The 23,182-nt window shown below is 51.1% G+C and overlaps 1 protein-coding gene across 2 annotated transcripts in view; it reads left to right on the forward strand.

Annotated features, from left to right (window-relative positions):
* IGSF3 (immunoglobulin superfamily member 3) overlaps positions 1-23,182 on the forward strand; it is a 94,251-nt gene that overhangs the window by 67,426 nt on the left and 3,643 nt on the right. For both annotated transcript variants that reach the window (XM_066208174.1, XM_066208181.1), the window contains 4 exons: positions 933-1,337; positions 16,550-16,960; positions 18,574-18,981; positions 22,721-23,155. In XM_066208174.1, coding sequence (XP_066064271.1) covers positions 933-1,337; positions 16,550-16,960; positions 18,574-18,981; positions 22,721-23,155 — 1,659 coding nt within the window. The remainder of the gene's footprint in view (positions 1-932; positions 1,338-16,549; positions 16,961-18,573; positions 18,982-22,720; positions 23,156-23,182) is intronic.

Genomic DNA, 23,182 nt, shown 5'->3' on the forward strand with positions numbered 1-23,182 from the left:
TGAGCAGGGGAGTGCTTCCTGGGGACTTTGGCAGAAGAAAACAAGGTTCCTGCTGAGTCTGCTGGCCACACTGAAGTGATTGGAAGAGAAGAAAATGTTTCTGCAGCTTGGAGCAAATGAGCTATGGAAATTCCCTGACTGAATATGTAAGCCTGACTTGCTTACAGTTGACTAACTGGGTTATGTTACCTTTTAATTACTAATAGACTGCTGATTCCAGCTCCTCCAAACAAACAGAGTGCTGGGGGTAGACAAGTCGAAGCGTATTGACCAACTTGCAGAGTGGCAGACATCTGAGAATAATGCATAAAGCTGTCCTGGAGTGTTGTGATCTGGAAGAGAACAAAAGCTGTGCTGTGTGAAGAGCAGGAGCAACCAGCTTCTCTTTCAGTTTGCCTCCATCCTGGGGTTTTGTAACCATTGCCTCCTCTACTGTGCATGTTTTGAAGGCTACCACCTCTCGCTTTCCTCATTCTTCCTCCGGCTGCAGCAACCGGACACAGACCTGGGTTGGGGGACAGGGTGGGACCCCCTGCCCAAGAGGTGGATGTGAATCACAGGGAGCAGGTGCTGAGTAGCTGCCCTGCCAGATGCTGCTCCCTTGCCATTGTGTTGCTGCGTTTCCATCCAGGGTTCTGGCAGCCTGCAGAGGCTCTGTGTGTCTCAGGGGATCTCACTCCTCTGGGCAGAAATCACGGGCAGTCCTGCTGTGGCTGCAGCCCGTGCTCACGCAGGCGGTCACTGCTGCTCAGGCAGTCACCACTTGTGTGGTTTTGCCTCTCCTTTTCACCTCACTTGGCCATAGCAAACGAGAAGCTGGCACAACTCGAGTGGCTGATCACACCACTGGATGACCACGCTCTGGCTTTTGCATGCTGCCAGCGGGGCCTCCTTAGGCAGGTGTCTCAAAGCCCTCTCCCCTCTTCCCGCAGAGGCCGGATTCGCCGTCACAGCCATCTCCCGCACCCCGGGCGTGACCTACAACGAGTCCTTCGACCTGCAGTGCATCATCAAGCCCCACTACCCGTCGTGGGTGCCGGTGTCGGTGACGTGGCGCTTCCAGCCGGCGGGCAGCACCGAGTTCCACGACCTGGTCACCTTCACGCGCGACGGCGGCGTGCAGTGGGGCGACCGGGCCGCGGCCTTCCGCACCCGCACCGCCATCGAGAAGGCCGAGTCCAGCAACAACGTGCGCCTCAGCATCAGCCGGGCCAGCGACACCGAGGCCGGCAAGTACCAGTGCGTGGCCGAGCTCTGGAGGAAGAACTACAACAGCAGCTGGACGAGGCTGGCGGACAGGACCTCCAACCTGCTGGAGATCAGGGTGCTGCGGCCTGGTGAGTGCTGAGGGGGTTGAGGGGCGTGTGGGGGGATGTGCTGATACACACGTACCTCCCCGGAGTTAGGACTGCTCTTCTGGCAGTCACGGGTGTTTCTCACTCTTAGCTGGCTCAGCTCTTCGACTGTGATTATGCTGGGAGTTCCTTTATCCACCTCTGGGGAGGTGGGTCCTCTCTTTGCCTCCTGCGTGCTGTTCCTGGGGTTTTCTTCTGGGAAGTGAGGTGGCTGAGCTCAGTCCAGTCTCTGGAGTGTTCGTGTGAGACAGAAGTGGTTTTCAGGTCGCCACCTCCATTCATCTTTCTCCTCTGAAAAGAGAGGAAAAGGATGGGGTAAACAGGATCAAAGAGAGAGATGTGTTCCCACCAAAGCACCATACGTGGGGTGCTGCGGCTCTGGTCTGACAACTGGGTGCATCTCTCATTCTGCTGGAGGCGCCTTCAAAAACAAATGGTGATCAAAGAGCCTGATTTTCATCCTCACCAGAAATTGAGCCCTTTTGGGTGAAAGTCTGCATGGCCACAGGTGCCCACACAGAGTGTGCAACAGGTAAGCAACAGGGACCTGGCTTGGCAGGGGCAGTCAGAAAGCCTACAAGGTGCTGTCCCTGTACAGCCACTGGAGAGAGTGAGGGGCTTTTTATAGGCCTTGTCACTGATATTTTGGTGGTGTCCCTATTGTGCATGAGAAGTGCAAAGATACGTGGCCACAGTAGCTGTGGGCTGTTGCTGAGCTGAAAGGTGTATTGCTGTCTGGGCCTTAGGGATGGAGTTGGTGTTTGGAGTGAGGCTTTTAACACCTTCAGGACTATTGGCTCAGGTTCTTGCTGCATGTCAGTCCTCCTTTTGTGTTCCTGTGCAGAAAGACTCCTTCCTAGGGTCTCTCCTGGTTGGACTTTGTGTTTTTCCTGTCAGTATCCCTCTTCATACTCCCTCCACCTTCCCCAGCCCTGTCTTCAGTGAATGCTGTAAGCTCCAGCCACCTCATGAGCTCTCCATCATTTTCCTTCCCTCTCTCCCCCTTACCCTCATCTCCAGGTTAATCTTCTCCATTTATCTTGATTATGCTGCCTTGTAATACATGTTTTACTGCTTGCAAGTTCGAGTTGGTGATGTTCATCATTTTAGCTTACTTCCCTTGGAAACAGTGTTGAATGGACGTGGTCCCTGGAGTAACATGCTTCTTCACAGCCCTGTGCATGCATATCTGTGTGTGACACAGAGAGGGAAAGAGAAATCCTTGATAACGGCTTCCGGAAGAGAGCCTGTGTGTCACAGCTCAGGGTGGCAGGCAGCTCAGTTAAACCATGCTCTGACAGCCTGTTGTTCTTTACTGGAGCAGTAACCCTCAAGTGATGCCTTAACAGAAGAAGTTGTCCAGGTCTCCATGGTTTTTACCTCTCCCTGTCTCCCAGCTGCTCAGCAAATGACTGCAAAATAAATCTTAGCTGTCAGTTCAATGAGCCCTGCGTAATGTTTGAGGCTTTATGGCTCACAAGCAGGGATGGAAGAGAAGAGGGACTCCTCAGAGCTCTCCCAGTGCCGTGGCTGCACCCTCTCTGTGTTTTTTTACCATGTCCCAGGCAGCCTCTGGGAGTGGGTGGTTGATGTTCTCCATGAATGAAATGTTGGCAGTCAGACCAGGGACTGCTCTGGTTCTCTCTGGTTTTGCAGGTGGCAGAGGCTTGTATTGTGTCATTCCTGGGTCTTTGGCTGGATGATCTCCAGAGAATCTGGGATGATATGGGAGACACCTTCCCTAGACACTTCTCGATGAATGTCCTAGAGCCCTCCCAGTCAAACCTGTGCTGATGAGGTGGATGCTGGTTTTCAGATAAATATCCAGGGCTTCTCCAGAAAGGGTCACTCAGGACTCCCAAAAGATTAAACAGCTGAGAGCACTCTCTGTCTACTTCTGTTCCACTACAGTCACCTTAATCTGAGACTACTTCAGGCTGCTATTTGGTGTCTCAGTCCTGGCTTTTCCTTTGCCATTAGCTGTGGGTGTCTGCCTTGACCCATATGCTTGGGATGACCTATCTTGCTACCAGTCCACTAAGGGACACCATAAAGCAAGCTTGTACTGGAGGTCTTTTGGCAAATGGAGCCAGCATGTGTTTCTAGACTGTAAGTTAATGTGGGGATTCTAGCTCCCTCTCAAACCCCTGCTCCCTGTTTGAGTGACCTTTTTATTTGACAGGTTCCAGGTGCAGACATGGAAATCAGTATACATCAGCCTTTGAAGTGTGTTGAGGAGAGAAAGGTAAATTAGTGGTGGCCTCCTTGCTTTGTGAAATCCCACATGCCTAAGGAACAGGGTGCTGGAGCTTCTCCTGGTGTGTTGGTTTGCCATTTCAGTGCCCAGAAGGCTTCTCCTTGGCACTCCTGCAGTGGGGTGCTGTTTCTAGATGTCCTCTGTGCTGAGTGGTAGTTGCAGAGGTGGCAGTGCTGGTTTTGAATTGCATGTGTTAATGTGGCTACAAAGTCATTTCACATATGGCTATCTTGTGTGGCAAACAGGTAAGGCTGAGGGAATGCCAGCAGTTTGAAACATCCAGTCCTTTCCTACTCCAAGAAGAAATGAGCAGTATTTTGAGAAGTGAAACATGTAGGGGCTGAAGGAGAGAGCAAGCAAGGCAGGCAGTGGCAGCATTAACCCAAATCTGAGCACAAGGTCTGCACAAGGGATGGCACAAGGCTCCTGTGTGGCATCTGAGCCAGATTTGGCCTTGGAGAGTGACGCTCCTGATCCCTTAGGCATGAAGCTGTTCTAAAGACTGGCAGTGGGAGGAAATTCCCTATAAAGAGTGCTGGTTGTGTGTGTGAGAGGTTATAGAGAATTTAGGTATCACCGGCAGTAGCACTGGGATCCAAAGCTCCCTTTCCTGGCCTGCTCCTCAGTGTCATGCAAACCTTGAAAGCTCATGTGTGCTTAGCAGGGACAGAGACCTGCACTGCTTTAGGGCCACTGCTGAGTTACAACTTCTGTAGGCTGGGACAGAAATCCAGAAATCTAGACTGGTGTGAGGGCCTGTTAGACATGGCTGGGGACCAGACTGGCTAGATAGCCTGTGGCTATTTCATTTCCCTACAATGGAGTGCTCTCCTTTTTAATTCCATCTCTCCAGGTGCCTGTTGTTTCTTTCTTGGTGAACTCATGTGCAGCAGAAGGGGAAGAATAATAAAAGTTCACACCAGGTGCTTGCTTCCCTGAAGCCAAAGCTGGCAGGAGCCCCAAGTGCAGGAGTGGAGATTTCTTTGTGTTTGGGGCTCCCCTTCTGCTGCGGAGTCTGGCCTGCCTCTGAAAACCTGGGTCTTTCATCCCCAAGGCCATCCTCCCTTTCCCCTGAGGGTTCACCACTGTTTTCCCATCTAGAGACATTGCTTTGCCCTTTGCCTTGCCCCTTTCCAGGTGGAGAAGAGCATCCAGCATGCAAGGCTTAGTGGGCTGGTATGTGAGAGATCCATCAGGATTAGCTGTGTCCTATCGGAGAGGACATGTGTGGCGACTCCCTGGCACTTAGAGTTCTCTTGGGTTTTAGGGGAAGCAGAGGTACCTTTTAGGGGGAGCAGGTGATCCTTTTTGAATCCAAGTGACGCTGGAAGCATTTGGATTCAGGCTGAGCTCTCAGGGCTCACACTGAGATGCCAGCCGACCTCACTGTTCCCTGCCCCTTGGACAGCCTGGAGGGGAAACAGTGCTTGGGCTCTGGGTCCTGCCTGAGGAGGAAGGTGTTAGATAGGTTCAGACAGGTCAAGGTGAAGACCCAAGGCCATCAGGCAGGCTCTGTTCCCATCTCCTCCTTGGATCTCGCTTCTCCCTGCCAGGTGTCCAGGGATGGAGCACTGAGACAGCAGGTGCTGTCTGGAAGCAGTGTGTGTCCATGTGGTCTGCAGGACTCAGACAAGGGCAGCAGACAGTGCACGACGGGGGCTGTGCTGCAGTCTGGGCAGGCTTGGGTGTCTGCAGAGTGCTCTCTCTTCTGGCAAGGAGGCTTGGAGCAGATTTGTGCTGGTGTATTAAATTGCCATTGTCATTGTGTGTGTTACTGCACTTATCATTCCCCTGCAGCACAAATGAGGGGGTGATTGGGCAAAGTCCTGGGGTGTGAGTGCTGAGAGTGTATCTGGCAACAGCAGAATAAGCAAGCAGGGTTTTCACATAACACCCCTACCCTCAGAGCAGCTTCTCGCCCCTTTCATACTCATGCACCTCCCCATGCAGCTCCCCACCCCTCCATGCTTGCGTTTTCCCTTGTCCTGTTCCTTCGTGACTAATTCTGGATCGGGCGCTCAGGGAGAAGCTGCAGTCGCCTCTATAAATCTGTCCTCTTGCTGCTGGGTTTCTGACAGTAATGAACATGGGAGGAGGGATGGCAGGGGATGATAACTGAGCAGATGCCAGGGGTGCTGGGCTCCTTGCTGCTTTTTTCCAGCCAGTCTACAGATTGATTGACCCGGGAGCCATCAAGCAAACAAGGCAGTCATGCTCTTCATTAGAGCATTAATTAGCTTGAAGAGGCTCTCCAGGGGCCACTTCTTAAAGTATGGTTTATTAGGAGCTGTCAAGTTGAAGCCATCATGGAGGGGGAGGGTGGAGGCTCGTCAAGCTGGCCTTGGAGGAGCTGGAGGTGGCTTCTTCCTGAACCTTACTTTGGGAGTGGGGCGAGCGAAAGCTGTACTCTCCCTGAAGCCCTGCAGTCAAGTGGATGCAGAGCCCTCTGCTACATTTCTGCTCTCCACAGGAAACCAGGGTGGCTGGGCCGGGCTACCAACGGCCAGAGAAACCTGAGTGGAGAATGAAGGACTCTTACCTCTTTGTCCAAGCCTATCCATGACAGCCACAGAGAGACTGTTCAGTCTCATGCTCCTCTTTCTCTCTGAAGGCTCACTGAGCAGCCAAGCAGTGGATGATTGTGACTGTGCAGACTGAGGATGCTGGGAAGATGAGGAGGGCATGAGGCAGAGGAGAACTGGAAAAGGAGGCTGCTATAGCACACTTAATGTTGGGAGAGGAGGATTGATTTTCAAATAATTAATTACCAAGACATTTGTGGAGTATAGTGAGAACCATCCCTTAACTCAGATATTACTGTTAATGCCTTTATTCCATCTCACCGTAGTAATTCTCAGTAATTTCAGTGTTTAAGGAATCCTCTCATGGATGGATGTGAAAGATGCCTTTCCTGCTACAGGTGGCCAGTGGGATACTGACCAGATTCTTGAGTGGAGGCTCAAGCAAGTGTTTTCAAAGGCCACAACGTCTCTGCTTTAACCTGACACTTCTTGCTTCTGGCAGCATCCAGCAATAAAGTTAAGCAAGGAAAGTTAATGATCTGGAAACTTCCTTACAGAAGTGAAGTCTGAAGTTTGCTGCTTGCTTGATCCAAGAGTGGTTTTGCTCTGCAGAACAGCATTGCTTCCCTGCTTTACAGCTGCCTGCTCCATCTGGCAAATGGTTGTACTGCTGCTTAAATGAATAAGGAGTTTGAGAGGAGCTCAGAAGAGAGGAGCCTGTTCCTCAGCAGCAGTAGTGACTGTAGTGCAGAGCAGTCTCCTCTTCCTCATATGCTTGGGGACTTGGTCCTTTCCCTTCACTGCCAGTGGAGCAGGACCTGCTGTTCTTCCTCAGAGCTGCTGCTCCTTCCTTCCTTTCGAGCACACTGAACACATGAAATGAAGGGGCTCAGTGTCTGATGACCCAGAGCTGTCCCCTTGCATAGACCTGGTTAGTGACCCAGCTGGAGCCCTTTTTCTTCTGCAGATAGCAGAGGTAGGGTTGATCCTCCTACCTTGTCCCCCCGGTAGTCTCCTATTCCTGCCCATTTGCCCTGGGGAGCTCTGTTGCTGCACTTGTCAGGTCCTCTGGGACAGATTCCCCACTTAGACTTGCTGTCACCTGCTTGGCACAATTATTTATCCCAGGCAAGCACCGCAGGGTGCTTTTTCTCCATGCTTAGCCATCACTCCCTCCTCCAAACATCCCTGTCCTCCTGGATGTAAGCAGCAGGGGACGGAGCTCGTGCTGGATGTGCTGCTGCATTCCTGATGCTGTATTAGGGATGATGACAGTGGCCCTGTGGGGTCAGAGCTGTGATTCACCTCTCCCTGCATTTGGTTTTCCTTCTGGGAGCGGTGCTGCTTGGCTCCTCTGCGGGTTTGCCTGTGAGAGCCCTCTGTAAAAGCCAGGTGTGTTGAGCTGGTTGCAGTCAGTTATGTTCAAGGTTTCTCTTGGATCTCCAGCCTGGAAAATGCACCCAGGGGCATGACCGGCAAAGTTGAACTTTAAATGAATTAAGCATCTTGGATGCATTTCACAAGGGTGAAGAGTGTGGGAATGCATTCTTGCACCTAGTGGGACCTTGACCTGACTCAGCCTGCTCTGCGTGTGCCCACTGATCTTAGTGCAGGCAATCTTTATTTTCAGCCCCCAACAAGATTGACAATGCCAGGAGACCTGGTTCATATCCAGGATATGCTGCTCTCCTCAAATCAGCTCTCTCCATGGTTATGTTTTAGGTCCATTTTTTTTCACTTCCATTTCAAAGTACTCTCTACTTTCTCTCTTTGATATTGCCTGAGCAGTTTTTCACTCCTCTTTGCAGCGTGGATATACAAAACCACGGTGTCAGCCTGTTTGCAGTCTGTGCACATGCACCTTCTTTGATGTTGTCTTGAACAGCTTCTCTCTCTCCACACACTTTAGCTTCTCATCGATTCCCTGCTTGCTCTCCTTGGACTTAAAATACTCTGCAGTGAGCAGTACTTAGATGGTGTCCGGTTTTAAAGCTTTGTACCTCCTCCTGTCCTTGAAGATTTCAAGAGCAGAGTCAGCAGGGGCAACCCTTGAAGGAGAGGGAGACTGGAGATGAGCAGCTTTGCAGCCAGGTGTTGACCACTCTTCTCCTGTCCCAGTCTCTGCATGGAGCCTCAGCTCTCCGTGAGGTGAATGGCCTTGGGGCCAGCAGGCTCAGTGCTGCAGCAGCACAATATTTCTCTTGCTGCATTCTCAGTCCTCCAGTGAGAGCACTGCCCAGCCCAGGATCCCTCTCCATGTGCCCAAGCAGCACCTTTGGTAGTCCATTTCTGTGCATGAGACCTGCACCATTTTTCTGTGTTCTGTATCCTGTGGAATGATTCTCCTGGCATGAGAAACTGCATGTTCTGACATTGGTCAAAGACTGAATTCCTGGGTTCACTGAACCTGAGATCTGCTTCCTTACAGAAAAATGGCTCCAAACATGCTGAACCTGTGGCTCAGGGTCTTTTATTTTAACATATGTATACATAAAAGTTTTCTCTCGCAGCCATCTTACTTTCTTAAATAGGCATTTGGGATGCTGCTAAAGAAAATTAATATAGTTTTCTTGTCCCAATTAACACAGAAGCAGGGAGTGCAGATGATGATGGATCTGTAGCCCATTATGCTGAAATATGTCCTCACTCCTAAAGAAGTGCAAGAATACAACTGCTTAAGAAATGATAGATGGCTCATTTCACTTGGTTGTTGTTCCAGCAGTAGTTGTACTCACTAGTTATGGAAGCAGCATCATCCATGAGCGTTCAGTTTTGGGGAAACGGTATCTTCAGCTGAAATTAAACATTGCCATTCCCAGGACTTGCAAATAGTGGCTCCCAGCTGGGAAGTGAACTCCTGCAGCTGATCTGGCACTTGGCTGCACAGAAGGAGGTTATCCTCATCCCCGATGTGTGCTGCTGGCTGCATGGTCCTGTCCCATTCCTTGTGCTGGCACGGGTCCTGCTGTGCACCAGCCTAGAGTAATACAGCTGCAGAAAGCTAGCCCAGTGGAAAGGAACAGTTAAAGGTGAGAGGAGTGAGCTAGTGCTTGGATGGGTTCAGCTGGGTCCTTCTCAGGGGACTTCTCTTTGCATGGAGAGCAGCACCTGACACTGGCAGGGCTCGTTTGGGCACTATCCAAAAGATCTCCCCATCCTGCCTGAGGTCTGTCTGGAGAGCTCGCTCTCTGGATGGCAAGAAAATGACATTTCACACCACCCTAAGCAGCTCATCTGTCTGCCCAGCACTCAGTTTTTCAGCAGGAGCTGCTGAAAATGCCCAAGTCTGACAAAGCGTGTGCGAAAGTCAGCCGTGCGCTACAGCGTGTGGTGGACTTGGTGTTCCGAGCGTGCAGCTGCACAAAGCTGTCAAGGTTTTTTTGTGAGGGGAAAAATATCTCAGGAAATCCAGCCTCCAGCACGGCATGGGAGTTGGTGTGTGGTGCTGCTGTGTGTGTTACAACTTGCTCTTCGGGTGCATTTAATTACTTTTTCTTCCTAATTGACGGAGCACTCCTTTGTTTGAACTCTTTCTGATGAGGAGTTGATTAAATATCTTGGTACGTTATTTTTTTTCTTTCTTTTCCTCAGTGGCTGTAGCTTGGTACTGAATTTATCTTCCAGTGATCCTATCTCCATATTTTAATTTACAAGTGATCAGTGAGCCGTATATTGTTTCCTGACAGCAGGCACAACTCATGCTGGGAATCTGTTATTCCTCCCTCCCGTCCTCTCTCTTGTGCAGAACTTTTATGTGCATTTCAGGGTTTTGCAGGAAAGTTTCTGGTTTTAGGTTTGTGAGGCATTTTGCTTTGGGGTATATTTGTTTCTTGCTGTTCTTTACAGTGACATGGTTTCTGTTTCTTGGGGAAAGTCATGTTTTTTCCAGGCCAGTAGCACATCCCAGCTGGTGGTCTCTGCCTTAGCTGGACCTGGGAGGCTGTGAGCTTCCCAGCTTTTTCCAGCCTTGCCTTTTCTGCATGTGCTGGCAGATGTATGGCTTCTGGGCTTTAGAGAGCCTTTCTGGGTCACACATACATTCCTGCCCGAGGCCCCACTTGGTTACCTGCTAGTCCGTTAGCTGCTCCACAGGCTCCGGCACGGCTGGTGATCCCAGGCTGTTCCCTAGCCAAGTAGATGTCCTTGTCACTGCCTGCAGTCTTCACATGCAGAGATGGACTTGACCCCAGTGTTTGGTGCAGTCTGACTGTGCTGCTGTTGGGGAGGGACAGGGCATGGGGCCACTTGTAGGTACTTTGGGATGATCAAACTTCTTGGGGCTGGAGCGGGTGAGGGTGTGGATGAGCAAGTGGATCCACCATAGAGTTTGAGGAGAGGTGCCTGTTCTGCTTTGCCACAGCACCCTCCGGCACCAGTTTGAGAGCATCAAACTCCACTCCCCAGGCTGCAGTAGCACAGTGTCCTTCAGTCCTGTGCCTGTACTTGGGGCTGAGTGCTGGGCTGGGCTGTTGGACGGGTGATGGTCAGCATGGACGTGCACAGCTACTTAAACACCCAGCTGGTCTTGCTGCAGCAGCAGCTGTGAGGCTGGGGAGTGTCTGGGCTGCCTGCTGGGCTGTGGACTTTGCAGCAACTTGCAGAACATGTTGAAATGCAGCTCACTTGGTGGTGTTCAGAGTCACAGCCTCAGCTCTTTTGTCTGACCACGTGGGAGGGGGCTGAGGCTGAGCCTTCCTCAGGAAAGGGTTAATGCTGTCTTTCCTTCCCACAGAGCTGCTCTCCCAGTAATTCAATCATGTCAGCCTGTTTGCAGGCAATAATTCATTGTTATAGGAACACTACAGTAAAGTGACAAGTTAATAATGGCAGTAATAATGGCAGGCAAAGTCTAATGCTATTTCCCTTTCTGCTGCTCCTGTTGCACCAGCAGCCTCCCATGTTGGCTAATGCAATTTGCAACCTCACTAATCCAGTTTCAGGAGGAATTGTGTTCAGTTAAAAGAGAATAGCTTTAGTAGTCGGGAGCTGTGCTGCCATGTTCCTGCCTTCTCTGGGGAGGTTGCCCCGGTGCTGGAAGCCTTTGTCTTTACTCTGCTGTGATTTCTATGCTGTGGTTAAGCTTAATGAGCACAGTCCTCCTAGGAGCATCTCCGTTTTCTTCCCTTCTGCAAATGCCTTTCTTCTGATGCCTCCTCTCCAAAAGGGCTTGCACATCTTTCCCTTTTGAACGTTGGTTTGCTTTCAACTAACCTAATAAACGTGAGTCACCCAGCTCACTCCATGCTGAATCAGTAGGCTGGCGTGTACTCGCTTGACTCCGTTCAGTCATTAGAGCAGGAGTCCTTGCACTGTCTGGGGAGGTGGAGGAGGCTCCTGAGCCCTGCTTTGTGGAAGGGAGAAGAGCTGGCAGAGGTCTGAATGTTAGTACATGTCTAAGCCTGTGGTAGTAACCTGCACACTGGTCTCTTGAATCCCAGGCAAACATCTTCAGGGAATTCAGGCACCGAGTGCTTTTCAGGCCCCAATGAGGAAAATGATGAAGCACCTCTGGGTTGTGACCACAGGCTGAGGGAATGGCTGAGTTTGTGCCAAAGGCCTGGCCAGTGCCCTTCAGGGATGTATGCTGAGCATGCTGGGGAGAGAGGGGTTCCTTGTAGGAAGTCACCGTGGGGCTGTGCTCCTGGAAAAGAGTCTCTCCTGATCGACCTGCTAAACCCACTGTGTGGTGTTAAACCAGGGCCGGGCTCAGGTTGGGCTGGCCTCGTTTCTGCTCCCCCTGCACACACACCTCAGCACAGTGAAATCTCGGTGGAGGCTTTTAAAAGTAGGACATTCCCCCAGAAAACTTTTTGCAACATTTCATCAGTTCTTTGGAAGCAAAAGTGTTCTCTGGAGATGCTCTCCCCAGCGAGCAGCAGCCTCCAAAGTGGGACACTGCCTCCTGCTGTGGTGACAGGGCTTTGTGGGGACTCTCTGGGATGGTGGTGGCCATCCTCCTGCCCACCCTTCTGTGCCACAGCTGCTGGTTCTTGCAGAGCTGGCTCCTCCCCCAGCGGATGGCCCCCTCCTCCTTTGCTGCAGGCGCAGCATTCTGGGGTTTTGTGTGGGGCTGTTTAGGGGAAACGGTATCTTCAGCTGCAATTAAACGTTGCCATTCCCACGACTTGGTAATAGTGGCTCCCAGGTGGGAAGTGAACTCCTGCTGTTGTGTTTTCTTGCTGCCTGCAAGGCAAAATTATCTAAGGTGTTTGAGAGGGAACATCTTCTTATCACAGCATTTTTAGGTACAGGTTGCAAAGGCAAGTGTTGTAACCCCAGCTTGATGATTAGGAAACAGAAGGGAGGGAGCCAAGAGGCAGCAAGTCAGCAGAAAAACCATGAATCACATCACTATCTCTGTCCTCCTCCTCTGATGACTTCTCTCCCTTCCCCCAAATATTTGTATAACTGTGCTTAGCACATGCTCTGCTTGAGGAGACCGATTGCCTGCTTGATGGTGTGGAGAAAACCCCTATTATATACCAGGCTGTGTAGTAGCCTGCTGTGATTGTAAGGTGTGTCTGACCTGAGCTCCCAGCCGGAGGTGCAAGCTTTGAGGACGAGAAGCTGCCACAGGCATCTTGAGACAATGATAAAAAAAAAAAAAAAAACAAACCAAGAGGGTTCTAACCATGACTTCTTCTCAGTGTAAATTGAAAGCCTTAATAGCGTATGTAGGGCCAATTACAGTACATTAAGGTACAATATCCTCTTTACTGGCACTCTCCAGGGAGCCAGGAGACATTGTGGCAACAGGATTATGGTTTGCAGATGATATGCACGATAACTTCACCTAGACAGAGGCACCTGTTCCTCTCACAGAGCAGATGTTCGGGAGGCTGTTAAGAGAACATCAGCCTCCTGACAGCGCGGCAGAAAATGCCGGGTAACCGTGTCTGTTCACACCGCTGCGCCCACCACTTCTGCCGCCTGACACCGGGCTGGAGCAGCCCTGCCCCGCCTCGCTGAAACCCCAGCCCCTGGGGCACACCTGATCAACTCAGCATTTGAAGGCCAAGCCCTTTCCTGGCTCTTTGCCCAGGCAAATCCTCAAGCCAGGAAAGGGAGTTTCCCCCTTGTCAGTAGGGTGAGGTTTCACTGGCTCGGTGCCTGGGGTGTCAGACTTCTTGCAACCGCACTTGTGCACCAGCAGCTACAACCATTTCCATGTCACGGCAGCATCTTTAAACATGACCTGGCAAGCTGCATGTGGCATGGAGAGACTCATTTTGCACTGGAATAGGCTTACCACCAGAATGGGAAGAGATGGATGGACTCTCTGGCGTTGTATTGTACCATTCCCATTACCCTGGACCACCAATTTCAATATTATCTGTTTTCCCCTTTTAAAATAATTTTTCCCAAATGCAAAATGAGCTTTGTGAATTTGTTTGCATATCTGTGAGCAGTGGCCGATGTTCAGCCCCGTGAGAGAGCAGAAGTGTGAGTTACTCCACAAAGCTTCCAATATCTTTACCAGGATCTCTCCCCTGCATTGCCAAGCAAACCAGCCCGAGGGTGAAGCTGCCCCAAGGTGACCTGTGTGCCACAGCATTTCCTACTTGGCAGTTACCACCCTGTGGTCCATAAAAGCCTTCAGTCATTACTACTGGATCTGCAGAAGGTAGTGAAGAAGAGATGGGTGCCTGCGTACTATGCAAGAACCAGCAGCAGGACGTGGAAGCATTTGGCGTTGACAGAATTGGAAAGGACTGAGAACGTCCTCTCTAATTTTGTGGGAGGGAAACAGAACCTGCACTTGCATGTTCTGTGGTGTGCCTCCCTTAGGAAAATAATTCATGTTTGATGAAAAGTGCATTGGCAGGGATGTCATTACAAATCACTGATGCCTCTAATCTAGAGGAAACTTGGTGCACAGTATTATAAACCTCTGCAAGAGTGCAGTCTGGCAAAGGGAGGACCTGAGATTCCCTGCCAGGGCTTGCTGCTCCAACTGGTAGCAGCTGTAGAAGCACTACCTCATCAATATCTTGGGGACTCAGCGCAAATGTGGGCAAATTCCTGACTGCTGGCTGCAGTGCCTGCCAGGGATGGCTTGGAAGGGATGGGGGGGTGTGTGTGAAATTTAAGATCTCATTTTTGCCGAAGTTAATAAGATTGCTTCCCCATTACTCTCAAAAAGCTTTCTTCCCGAAGGTTGCATGGGAGCAGGGAAAGGTGCTGAGAGACCATCCAAAAGTCCTTGGATGACCTCAGGGGTCTGTGCTGTTTGTTCACAGTGACAATTACTGTGATTATGGTCTGGGAACAAGCCCTCACTGCTTCAGTGGAATGCTTCTGACATATACAAGGTGCGGGTCTGTTGCCCCAAACGCTAAGGTTAAAATTACTCCATGTCAGCCATCCTCATATCCATCTCCTAGAAGTGCCTCAATGTGGGAAGAGCACTGAGAGGGGTGCTTGCCTCTCAGCAGCTCTGGTCTGTGTGTACCCTGGCTTTGTCTGTGTGTGTGTGTGTGTGTTGATATTGAGCAACCCACCACACACAGTGTGTGTATATACTGCATTTTAATAGATATAGGGCTACTGACTTAACATACACAGTTGCTATAGTAACAAAGGTTTCCGTAGTAACGGTTGCAGAAAATAATCCAGTACCAATTAAAAATAAACTGTTTGGAAAGGGGGCTGGGGGAGAAAGGAAACTGCTGAGAACCACCTTCTCCTAGGGACTTGGAAGATTGATTAATGCTCAAAAGAACTGTTCTTAACCAGTTCTGAGCCAAAAAGGTGGGATGAGAGTGGGTGTGGTGGCTAAGGCTGTTGTCCTGAAGTGAAACAACGGGGAAGGAATGTGTCTGGGGTATGGCAGAAATACAAGAGAGTGACACTGACTCTTTCCATTAGATTGAAGTCCCTAGGGAGGAAAAACAAGGACAGTTTCCCTCCTTTCCTTCCTCCAGTGCCTGCATGCCATTCCACAGCCATGGTGTCTTTATTAGCATACTGATTAAAGCCACGGGCAGTCCAGGCTCCAGGGGAATGTTTGACACAATACCAGGATGCCTATCTCGGATGTGATAGTGCAGAAACCATTGCTGTGGTGGGAGTTCCTCCCATTTGAAGTTGTTTGTGCCCATCCTCTCCCTGGGCACCATCACTCATCACTTGTGCCGGCAGGCATCCGAGGCCCTGGTGCCCAAGGGAAGCTGGAAGCAAAGCATGATGCAAAGCAAGGAGCCCGTGCCTTGGTGAGAGAGAGAAGACAACATTGCTTCCTCACAAACACAGGATGCGTGGGATGTGTTTCCAGGGTGTGGATGGGCACAGGCCCCCTGGCAGCCTTCAGTTGTTTGTGCCTGTGGTGCCACGCTTTTGTCGTGCCACTTGTACCCGTGCAGTCTTCAAGTTTTATTTCAGAGATTTGCAGCTTGTCAGCAGCAAGGCAGCATTCCCCCTTTCAGAGGGGAGTAGCTGTGTGAGGAGAGGTGAAGGAGGGGAGGGCCATGGGGGCAGAGCTGCTGGGAGGAGTGGTGTGTCCTGCTGGGTGGGAGCTGCCCCTCTCCCCCAACTGTAGCTGTCAGGGGCTCCAGAGCACACCCAGCACAAGTGTCACAGGAGGGCGCCTTGTGTCCTGCCCTGCCGACGGGAATGCCCTGGCTCAGGGCTCAGGTGACAGCACACACTGCAGCAGAGGCGCTGTGCTGTGATTGTACAGGGAGAGGGGAATTGGGAATCCCTGTGTCTCTCCTCACAGGAACTAGATCTAATGATTCTGCTGTATCATCCTCAACACCATGGGACTGCTTAGCTACACCCTGGGAGCTGCACTTGTGCTTGGGAAGTCAAGAGAGGTGATGGGCCTGTGGCTTGTCCTGGGCTGTGCAGTTTGTGGTGGGCTTGTAGCCTGATCTCCTGGCTGTGGGAGCAGAGCTTGCTCCTTGCTGATCCCTTCCAGTCTGGTGCTCTTTCTCCTTCTCCAGTTGTGCCTGCACTTCCTCCCCTAGCTATTGCGTGTCTGTGGGATACATCTCACTGAGATGGCTGGCATGTGACAGCAGTGGGGGTCTCATTTAATTCACTTTCTCAGAAGTGGTTTTCTCTGGAAATGGTCAACAACTCATTGCCCTGAGGTGCAAGTGGTATGATTTCACCATGAGAAAAACCACTGAGTTTGGGTGTAGTCTTCTTACTAAGTCTGGTGCCTTAGACGACTATGAATTAAAAAGTCTTTTAAAGGTCAGACTGTGAAAAAGCAGCCTCTCTTGCTGAGGGACACAGTGGGAGGATCCAGGAGTGGATGGGGCTTGAAAGGAAAGATTTGGTAATCTAAATGTCTTAAAGGCAAATGGGACCCAAGCAAGAGGGGACTCTGGTCCGCTCCGAATCCAGTGAGTTTGTTTCCTGTGTTAATGACCCACCTCTCCTCATCCTTCTCCATTCCCCCCTCACAGTGACCAAGCTGCAGGTGAGCAAGTCGAAGCGGAGCATCACTCTGGTGGAGAACCGGCCCATCCCCCTGAACTGCTCGGTGAAATCCCAGACCAGCCCCGACTCCCACTTCGCCGTGCTGTGGTACGTGCACAAGCCCTCGGATGCCGACGGAAAGCTCATCCTGAAGACCACCCACAGCTCGGCCTTCGAGTACGGCACCTACGCGGAGGAGGAGGGGCTGCGGGGCCGGCTGCAGTTCGAGCGCTCGGCCTCGGGCGGGCTCTTCAGCCTGACGGTGCAGCGGGCCGAGGTGCGGGACAGCGGCAGCTACTACTGCCACGTGGAGGAGTGGCTGCTCAGCCCCAACCACGCCTGGTACAAGCTGGCCGAGGAGGTGTCAGGGCGCACCGAAGTCACCGTCAAGCAGCCAGGTGGGGTAGTCTTGGCATTGGCTCCTGTGCACGGCCTGTGAGATTGCCACCCTGTCCTTGCGTCCTCGTGCCTGCACGTCCCTGCGTGGGAGGAGGGTTTTCCCTCCTTTGATGTGACTCTTGTCCCTCTAGCCTGAGCCTGTGTGCCTTTCAATGTCCCCACATGAAAGTCTGTAGGGCCACTGCATCCAGCCAGGTTTCATTATCCTTGGGAGCATTATGTAGCAAGTGTGTCAACTAGCAACTTACTGAGACAGAACCCCTGTGTGCCTGCCTGGGAAAGCATCTTTATGTCTTGCACACAGTTTTACTCTGTGCCTGTATCCTGGCAGGCGCAGGGAGCCTTGTCTCTTTTCCCTTTGCACATGAGACGGGAATAACGTTTAATAAAGTGGGGAGCTGGCTGCCAGGAAAGGAGAAATGTGCTCTGTGGGTGGTTTCCGTGGCAGTGGATGACACTGATAAAGGTAAGCTGGTGGAGGAGCTAAATATAGCCCCCATAAGCTGGGACAAAGGGCAAAGGTGAGAGTCAGAGAGGCAAGTACTGTCCAGAGCATTGATACTTCATGAGGAAGCCTGCCTTGTCCTTGCTTGCTCCAGCTGCCTGTGTCTGGAAGATAAAATCCTTCAGGCAGGACGGATGCAGTTGGATATCAGTGCTGGAGTAGGGCGCTCAGTGCATTTTCTGTGTCTGGATTTGGCTGGCTAGACACAAGCTCTGTGGACAAGGGTGCATGAGGGATATTGGATGTGGTCCCCAGTGCAGCTTTGCCTGGCCACACACGCAGGAGGCACAGCAGGCCATGGCTTGCTGCCAGTGCCAGCTCCTCATTTCTGTCTGCAAACTCCCGAGATGGCTGAGGGGTGGTCAGGGACGGGGGAGCTGTGACTGCCCCCTCCCTTGCATTGCCTGTCTCTCTCTGGGAAGTACGGTGCTTGTTGCTTGCTGTAGCAGCAGTACCTGGGAAGTCCAGACTGGCCCTGGAAAGAATTGTGAGGGATTTAGGCGAGTTGGACACGTCATTTCGCATAAAAGAGCTGACTCCAGTCACCCTTCTGTGTATCAATGAAGTTGTGGAGCAAAAACCAGGGACATTCCCGAGGCAGCAAAACACCGCGTGTGACTTTGCCCTCATGCCACTTCTTGTTTTGCAGTGGGGGTTCCCTGTAATCAGCTCTCTGTTCTCCACCTTGCTGATTTTTTCCTTTTTCCACAATAGGGGGGGCTTACTGCTTGAGGTGTGATCAGGCTAATGCCTCATCCTAGGAGAACAAGAAAAGAGTGAGATGTGATGTGACCTTTGTTAGGTCTCTGTGCACTTAGGGCCTCCCAGGTCCTGCTGGGAGATTGTGGGTTTCCAATTCCCTGCACTGAATGGGTCATTGTTGGTGGCTAGCCTGAGATTTTCAGAAGACCCTAAAAAACACAAGCCTTATTTTCTTCTCCTCCTCTATTTTTTTTGGTCCTTTCTTTTCTCCATCGTTTTTTCCTCTACTTCCTTCTTTCTTTCATCACACCCCAGGATTGTGGCCATGCAGGAAAGGCTTGTGGGGAGACAAAGGACCCTTGCAGCCCTTGGTCACATTGCATTTCTAACGGGCTTTTCCCTTAGATAACCGCCTGCAGGTCAGCCAGACCCACAAAAACATCACGGCGCTGGAGAACGAGTGGGTGACCCTGGAGTGCCTGGTGAGCAACCGGACCAGCCCCTCATCCCAGCTGCTGGTGGAGTGGTCCGTGTGGCGGCCGGGCCGCTCCGAGAAGGAAGTGGTGGCCTGGCTGAGCCGGCAGAGCACGCTGCACTATGGGGACCCGGCGGTGCTGGGCGAGCTGCGGAGCCGGCTGCACCTGGAGAGCCCGGCCCCGGGCCTCTTCCTGCTCTCCATCCAGAACTCCACCGTGCGGGACAGCGGGGCCTACGGCTGCCGCGTGGAGGAGTGGCTGCTCGACCCCGGCGACCGCTGGTACAAGCGGGCAGAGGACGTCTCCGGGCTCATCACCCTCGCAGTCAAGCAGCCAGGTGAGGGGGAGCTGGTGCCATCTGCCCCGAGCAGCCCTGTGCCCTCTTGGGCAAACAGGAATCACCATCTGTCTGTCAGTGACAGTGGGTCCAGGCACAGGGCAGGACCACAGGGCACACCATTCTGATTCCTTTTTCCATGTCTTCTTGATTGCACTCTGACTTTTCTGGAAAGAGTGTGGAGCAAGTTCTGCAAATACAACTAGGTGGGCTTGGCATTTTGTCACTGCATCTACTTTTTTTTTTCAACACATTTGACAGGTTAAATACGGTAGGCTCCTGATTTTACTCGCATTTTGATTGAGAATAGGATGGAAGAAGCTACCTGTGCTTCCCAGGTATGTGTCCCAGTGGCAAGGTCCTTTCATGAGAAGAAGGCAGTGAAAGCACACTGCTGAGTCTTACTGAGCTTGCTGTCAACCAGCACCCCCGGATCCCTTTCTGCAGGGCTGCTCTCTAGCTTCTCCTCTCCCAGTTCTACTTGTGCATTGTGTTACTTGGACCTAGGTGTAAAATCCAGGCATTTCAACTTGTTAAATTCCATTCCATTAATTAAAGTCCAGATCTCCAATCTATCTAGATTCTTGTTTCTCAAGAGAGTCAGCAGCGCTTCCCAGTTTGGTATTGTCAGCAAATTTGCTAACGGTGCATTCAACTCCAGTACCCAGATCTTTGATAAATATATTGAACAGCACTGGCCCTGAAACTGAACGCTGAGGAACACCACTGGTGACCAGTTACCAGCCAGAAGTAGCCCCATTCACTGTATTCCTTTGAACTCTGCCCTTCAGCCAGTTCTTCACTCAGTGCACCATGAAACCCCCACCACAGCTGGAGGGATGCTGTGAGGGACAATATGAAAGGCCTTACTGAAACTGAAAAACTGCATCCACTGCCTTCCCTTCATCTACTGACAAAGCAGGTGGCACAAGGACATTAAATTATTTAACCAGACTTCCCCTTTGTGAAGCCATGCTGGCTGTGTCTGATGACTGTGTTGTTCTTTGAATGCCTTTCAGTAGTACCCTGGATAATCTTCTCCATAATTTTTTCAGGAGCTGAGGTTAGACTAACAAGTCTGTAGTTTCCTGGGTCTTCCCTCATGTCCTTCTTGTAAACTGGAATATATACTGGCTAGCTTCCAGTCAAAAAGCACTTCCTCAGACTCCCAGGGCCCTTGGATGATGTTCAGAAGGGGTTCTGGTGTAATTGATGAATCTCATCAGGCCCCATGGACGCTCAGCTGATACATCTGATCCCTCACAATTTCAGACTCTGCAGATGGAAAAGTTACTGTTCTTGCACTCGTGGTCCTCTGACTCATGGGACTGGGCAGCCCAAAGTTTGTCAGTATTATTGAAGACTATGGCAAAAAAACATCGGATGCCTCTGCTTTTTCTTCATCCCTATTAAATAGGTAACTGTCTTCAACAGGTATCAGTTCAACATTTTCTTCAGTCATCTTCTTGCTATTAACAGCCTTAAAAAAGTGCTGACACAATACTGACCAATTTCAACTGTAAGTGAGCTTTGACATTTGTGTCTTCTCCCTGCATGTATGAGCTGCAACTCTGTAATCTTCCTGCAGAGCCTTGCTTCCAGAGATTATACAATTTCCTCCTCTTGAGCTCCACAAGGAGCTGCTGTTCAGCCAATGTTGCTTGACCTAGGACACCATGGAGTTGTCTGCTTCTGTGCTCCCAAAGGGTTGTTCTTAAGACTGACCAGCACTGATGGACTCCTAAACCCTGAGAGGCAGATTCCCAGAGTACTCTGCTACGTTTTGCCTGTTTTAACAACAGATAACATGCAAAGGTAGTTTACCTTGGAAAACACAGGTTCCCTAGTTCTTGAGGCATATGACTCAAGATTAAATGTCAGTCCTAAAGGCTGTAGGACAAATAACAGTACAGTTCTCCTTCACTGAGTACTTTCCAGCTTCTAAAGCAACCATTCTCTGCATGTTCTGCAGTGCTTCATGACTGCCCATTCCAGCAAGATGTCAGCCTCATAACTGTGCAGAGCTGGCAAAAGCATGAGGTTCTGGAAAGATTTTAGTGGTCATTCTTAGCAGAGATTTGTACTGTGGAGGAGGAGCATTCTCAGGGGACAGCAGAGTTGTTAAGTGTCATGTCTTTGTTTGGGAGGTTTTGCTGGCCAGCATGGCTTGAGCAGAGTCACCTCCCCAGGCACCTCCCCTGTGCTGTGCTGGGTTATCAGTACAGCTCTCCATCCAGTGTGATAATTGCCAGCCCTGATGGAGGGGGTAATGAACAGCAGGAAAAATCTCTGAGGCTCCTCTTGAATTGCAGAAGAATGTGGAGTGGGAAGAAGAGAGGGAGTGCGCTAATCAAAGATTTTTTTTTTTTCTGAAAGTGCTTTGTTGTTGTTTGTTTTTGTTTCATAGCAGTCAGTACTTAACAAAATGACTAATCGTGCTCGTGATTCATGTCTCATTAGTGAGGATCTCCAGCCTCATCTGTTAGGGCTATAATCATCAGCAGAGGAGGGGGAAAACCTCTCAGCAACTTCAGGCATCAGTTCTCCTCTTTCTGCTTAACCTGCTAAAGGTGAGGGAGGCTTTGTGTTAGTTTTGACAAGCCATTTCCTTCCCTTCCTTTTTAACCTCAGTAGTCCCCAAAATTTCCTGACTTAACTCATTCCTGTTTCTGCTCAGGGGTCTTCTTTGGGAAGATGTGAACTGCAAATACTCATATTGCTTACGGGCTGAAGAGCTCTGGCCTTAATGAAGGTTTTCCTCACGGGAACATTTAAAAAGTGTTGGGCAGATGCTGTAATGAGAAGCCCACTGGGCACAGCGGCCCTGTGGCTGACGAGCTGAGGGACAGCAGTCCCCTCCTGCAGGGACACCCAGGGTCTGCACAAGGGAGGGCTTGCCCAGCTCTCCTCACTGGAAGAGAAAATGCCTCTGTCTTCGGTGAGCTATAGACTTGCCCCTCCTGCTCAGCTCCCACTTTGGAAAGGGCTTTTTAATCTTTAAATGAAAGCTTAGATCCAGACTGATTGTAATCCCTGGAGTATGTGCTCCCTGGCAAGATGACTAAACCAGATGTTAATTGCTCTTGAAGTCAGCCTTTAATCAACTCATCGTGGGTTCTGGCCACTGTGTCTCCGGTAAAAACATCTCTTTAGCCTTACAGCAAGCACTAGAGGAAAAGAAAATGAGAGGAAGGTTTTTGGAGTATCCTTGCTGCATCAGTGTTGAGACCATTTCCATGGAGGAACCTCTTACCTAAATGACTTTCCAAGCTGCTGGAAAAGGTCTTCTTCTCTTCTGCCGTAAGGATTTTCAAGTCCTTTGAACACCTTCAAAGAAACAAAAAGCAGGGAGTGCAATGTCCTGTGCAGCAGTAGCTGGGGCGGAATAGCACATTGCTCCTCAGCATGTGCACCAGACCTTGATATCCTGACACATAGCATGTCTGGATGAGCTGCAGTAGCTTCCTCCTCTTGTCCCATAGTTGGGGTGAGGATGGGCAGGGGTCGGATGGTGCTTCCAGCCAGTGCCTGTTTGACCCCGTGCCAGATGGTTCGTGGTGAGGTGAGGATGCTGTGCCTGCAGGGTTGACCTCAGAGGAACCTGTGAGCCTTGGCAGGCTCCATCAAGCTTTGGGTTTTGCTTGGATCGTGCCCAGCACCAGAGTCATGACAGTTTGTGTTAAGATAGGATGATTTTGATGATAGGTCAGCACTCACCTCTTGATTTTTGTCATCTCAGATCCCACCTTGCAGGTGGACACAGCCACCGCCAACCTCACGGTGCAGGAGAAGGAGTCCTTCCCGCTGGACTGCAGCATCCTGTCCCGCTCCAGCCCAGAGTCCCACTTTGCGGTGACGTGGTACAACCTGCGGGCCAAGGAGGCAGGCGACCACGCGGAGGAGGGTGAGGAGGAGGAGGAGGAAGAGAGGGAAGTGGTGCTGAGTGTGGGCCCTGATGCCATCTTCAGCCCCGAGGCCAGTCGCTGGGAGGGCCGCCTGCGCTTTCAGAGGCTCTCGGCGTTGCTTTTCCGGCTGACGGTGCTGCAGGCTGGCGGCGCTGACACGGGAAACTACTCGTGCCGAGTGGAGGAGTGGCTGGTGGATCCCAACGGCGTCTGGTACCGGCTGGCTGAGGAGGAGTCGGGGATGGTCGCTGTGCACGTGCAGGATGCAGGTGAGGAGAGGCGACAACTGTCTGGGG

The sequence above is a fragment of the Chamaea fasciata genome, unplaced genomic scaffold (genome assembly GCF_029207755.1).
Source record: "Chamaea fasciata isolate MVZ Bird 193981 ecotype frontalis unplaced genomic scaffold, bChaFas1.0.hap1 SCAF_2, whole genome shotgun sequence".
NCBI classification, from domain to species: Eukaryota; Metazoa; Chordata; class Aves; order Passeriformes; family Sylviidae; genus Chamaea; species Chamaea fasciata.